We start from the raw sequence: 3,615 nt of genomic DNA on the forward strand, positions 1-3,615 counted from the left end.
CATAGGAGACAGAGAGAAAGAAGCAATAAATTTGTGAGTGATTGACAGGAAATTAAATTTATGCTTTGGGCGCTTAATTGGTAAAGAATTTAAGAAAAGTCTAGGTTTGGGTATTAAATTAATGAAGAGTAACAAAGTTTGTTTATAGAGGATTCTTGGCCCTTTATTCCTTACCGTGGTTATAAAGATATCTCTACCACCTAGTACAGGGAGGGCACTTATCACGTGTGAGATTATTTCCTGATTTCAGGGGCAAGAGGTCAATGTCTCACTTGCATTAGTCATTTCTTAACATGTTTTAAAATATCCAAATAATCGATATTAGTATTTGATATGTAACTGTAATATGTAATGTAATATGTATGTTATGTAATATGCAACATACAATTTATATATTAATTGATATGTAATAATTGATATCACATATCAAAATAATCAATATGTCATTAAGGCGTACTGTTGGTTGGCCTGCATAACCTTCCTTCTGATGGAATGAGTATGCTTCTTCTGACCCATCCTTAAAACTATGCCCCCAAACCCCTCATACTATACACAGACAGAATCATCACACACACACAGGCACAAATATACACCCTACGTTTCTATACTTTAAAAAATGATCTGAATACTCCCTAGAAAATGACTACACTGCATATAATTAAACATAACTATGAATAGATAACTTATCAGATGTAATTTCCTATGGAATAGACAGAATGTTCTCCCCATTATTCCATAGAGTTCCATTGATCCAGGAAGAAAAAAAAAATGTTATTAGGTGCATGAAAGGTTTTCGGTATAAAATGAAAAACAAACACTACAGCTGCTGCAGCTTTTTCCTAGATTTGCCTTGGCTGTGAGGCAGGAGTAACTGAATCAAGGGAACTCTGTGTGGAAGCAGTGCAGTCATTCTGCTGAGAAAATGTATGTGCTTTGGCAGAGAGAGCTAGATGAATTGGAACCAAGACACGGAGCTGAGGTTGGTTTATATGATTCAAAGGACATAGGAAGACTGATAAAATAGTAGTGCTTCCCTACAGCAAGAAATAAATAAGTAAAAATACATTATAGGGGGTTGGGAGTTTGCTAGAGTCCATTCCCTCCCATAGACACATGGGAATATATGTTAAAATTTTAGGTTTCTGACATTGCTTATTTTATTATTAATACATGATTGCTAATGACACAAGTGAAGTTCCAAGATACATAAAAACAATGTATACAGTCAATTAAAAAGCTAGTGTCTGAACTTAATTCAGCAACTGTTTATTTACATCTTAATTTGTACAGGTTCATTGCTAAAAAAAAAGAGAGAGAGAGAATAAAATAAAGATATAGCACATAAATTTTAGTCTCAGTCAAACTGGAAAAGCAATTCATAAGAAGAAACACTAGTATGGAACAAAGGACTATTTGAAAAAGAAGGTATATACAGCTGAATAGGAACAAAAAGCAGGGAAAGAATCAGAAATACTTCTGGTCTATTGATGGACCTACAAAATCTTTTGAATAAGAACACATCAGGAGTGTGAATTATCAGTAAGACATGGACACTAAAGCATAGGGCTGGGGACATGATAAGCAGAGGAGTCACAGAAATAAAGTCCCATGAATGAGATTTTAAAGCATGTTTGGAGCACATGAGGGCTCCACTCAAGCTGGCTGTCAGCATCCTAACAAGGTGAAACACAGGAATAAAGGTGGGTAAGGCAAAAAATACCAGCCATGAGCTCCTGGTACGCCATACGCCCTGCTACAACTTCACACATGTTAGCTAAAGGAATATTACTTCTTTATGGAGTACAAATATTACTCGTGTCATAAGTATTTGAAAAGTGAGGGTGCATGTAATTAAAGAAAATTGCCAAGACTCAGAGTCAGTAGTCACCCAGGTCTCCCAAAGCCTATTACTGTAACAGCACACTTTATACCAATGTAATGACTTCTGAGATTAGTAAATTCAACTTGGACCAATCTGGGAAGATATTTGTTAAACAAATGAGGAGGCTGGATTCTCTTTCAAATAAAATAGAGTTCCATATCAATCTTTGGAGAGGGCTGTGATGTGATCAGAAATGTGCTTTAGAAGGATATTTCTGCATGCCTCAAATTCAGGTGGTCACACCCAGAACTAGTTGGACCCTTCAAAGTGCAGATTTCACTCTGAATAACAGTGACTTGCATCCCTGGTCCAACTTCCCCAAAAAGCTTATATGCTTTCTATGACATCTCAAATAATAAATGTCCTGGGGACACTGCTCAGAAGTGTAATGAATATCACCTTATTTACTTTAATTTTGAATGTGCTATTTTAGACCATACCTTCGGCATGGCGATTTTCATCTCCACATTTCTCAGAGCATAGATGAGAGGATTCAGCATGGGGGCAATCACAGTGTAAAGCACAGATATTTCCTTATCCTTGTTCTCACTCCCTGCAGGTAGAATATAAATGTAGATACAGGGAACAAAGAATAAAACTACAACCATTATGTGAGAACTACAGGTTGAGAGAGTTTTTCTTCGCCCTGCAGAGGAGCATGTTCTAAGATTGTATAATATGACTATATAAGAAACTAGGAGGACAGGAAAAACAACTGCCACCACCACCCCTGAATTTGCAATCACTAAAATATTAACAACATGAATGTCTTTGCATACTAGTTTCAAAAGTGGCTTCACATCACATGGGTAGTGATCTATCTGATTAGGACCACAGAAAGGTAAACTGAGTACCACCAACAGTAGAGCAATAGAATGCCAAAAACCCACAACCCAGGCCACGATGATCAAGATGTTACACCTTGGCCTGTTCATGATGACCACATAGTGCAGGGGCTTGACAGTGGCAACATAGCAGTCAACAGCCATGGACACCAAGATGAATATTTCCACACCTGCCAGCAAGTGGGCAGTGAAGAGCTGGGTCACACAGTTGTTATAGGAAATGTTTTTTCTTGCCGCAGGTAAGTCCCTAATTAGCTTGGGGACCACCGTGGTGGTGTAGCAGAGGTCCATGAGGGAGAGGTGACAGAGAAAGTAGTACATAGGCTGCTGGATTAGATGACTGTAGATGATTGTGAACAAGATGATGAAATCCCCCATTAACACAATAAGGTAACAGAGCAGGAACAAGAAAAAGAGCAATAGTTCTATTTGCTTATTTCCCCACAACCCCGTGAAAACAAATTCCGTGACATTGTTGTGATTTTCCATGAGGTCAAGGTGAATCCAGAATACGCAACAGAAACTTACTTCATCTGAAATGATACATAACATAATACATCTTTAATAGCACTTAATTACAGCAGAGAAATAGCCTTCATTTGCTTTTAACAGTTTCAGCTACTCTCCCTCGTGGCATGTTTGGTCAAGATTCAGAACATGGAGATTCAGGAAACAGGGAACTTGAGCCACAATTGCTGGGCATCTGAATATAGGAATAAAGGTTATTGTTATGTTAAAGTTTCTCCCTTTCTTAATTAATCTAAAGACACATTTTAGAGGTCACTATTGAAACACCAGAAATACTTTGAAGACCTGGTTGTTTTCTGTAGACATATTGAAGAATTCAAAGTGATTAAAAGATGACCTGCTTATTTAAACACACATGTA

The 3,615-nt window shown here is 37.4% G+C and overlaps 1 protein-coding gene across 1 annotated transcript; it reads right to left on the minus strand.

Annotated features, from left to right (window-relative positions):
- Window positions 1-2,286: 2,286 nt before the first annotated feature.
- Window positions 2,287-3,216, minus strand: LOC130848979 (olfactory receptor 4P4-like). The gene has a single exon (XM_057727463.1). The coding sequence runs from the start codon at window positions 3,214-3,216 to the stop codon at window positions 2,287-2,289; it is 930 nt and encodes a 309-aa protein (XP_057583446.1).
- Window positions 3,217-3,615: the final 399 nt, after the last annotated feature.

The sequence above is a fragment of the Hippopotamus amphibius genome, chromosome 3, assembly GCF_030028045.1.
Source record: "Hippopotamus amphibius kiboko isolate mHipAmp2 chromosome 3, mHipAmp2.hap2, whole genome shotgun sequence".
In the NCBI taxonomy this organism is placed as follows: Eukaryota; Metazoa; Chordata; class Mammalia; order Artiodactyla; family Hippopotamidae; genus Hippopotamus; species Hippopotamus amphibius.

Bases quoted from the DNA above. Each gene is read 5' to 3' on its own strand.
- LOC130848979 (XM_057727463.1), bottom strand. From the start codon at position 3,216: ATGGAAAATCACAACAATGTCACGGAATTTGTTTTCACGGGGTTGTGG.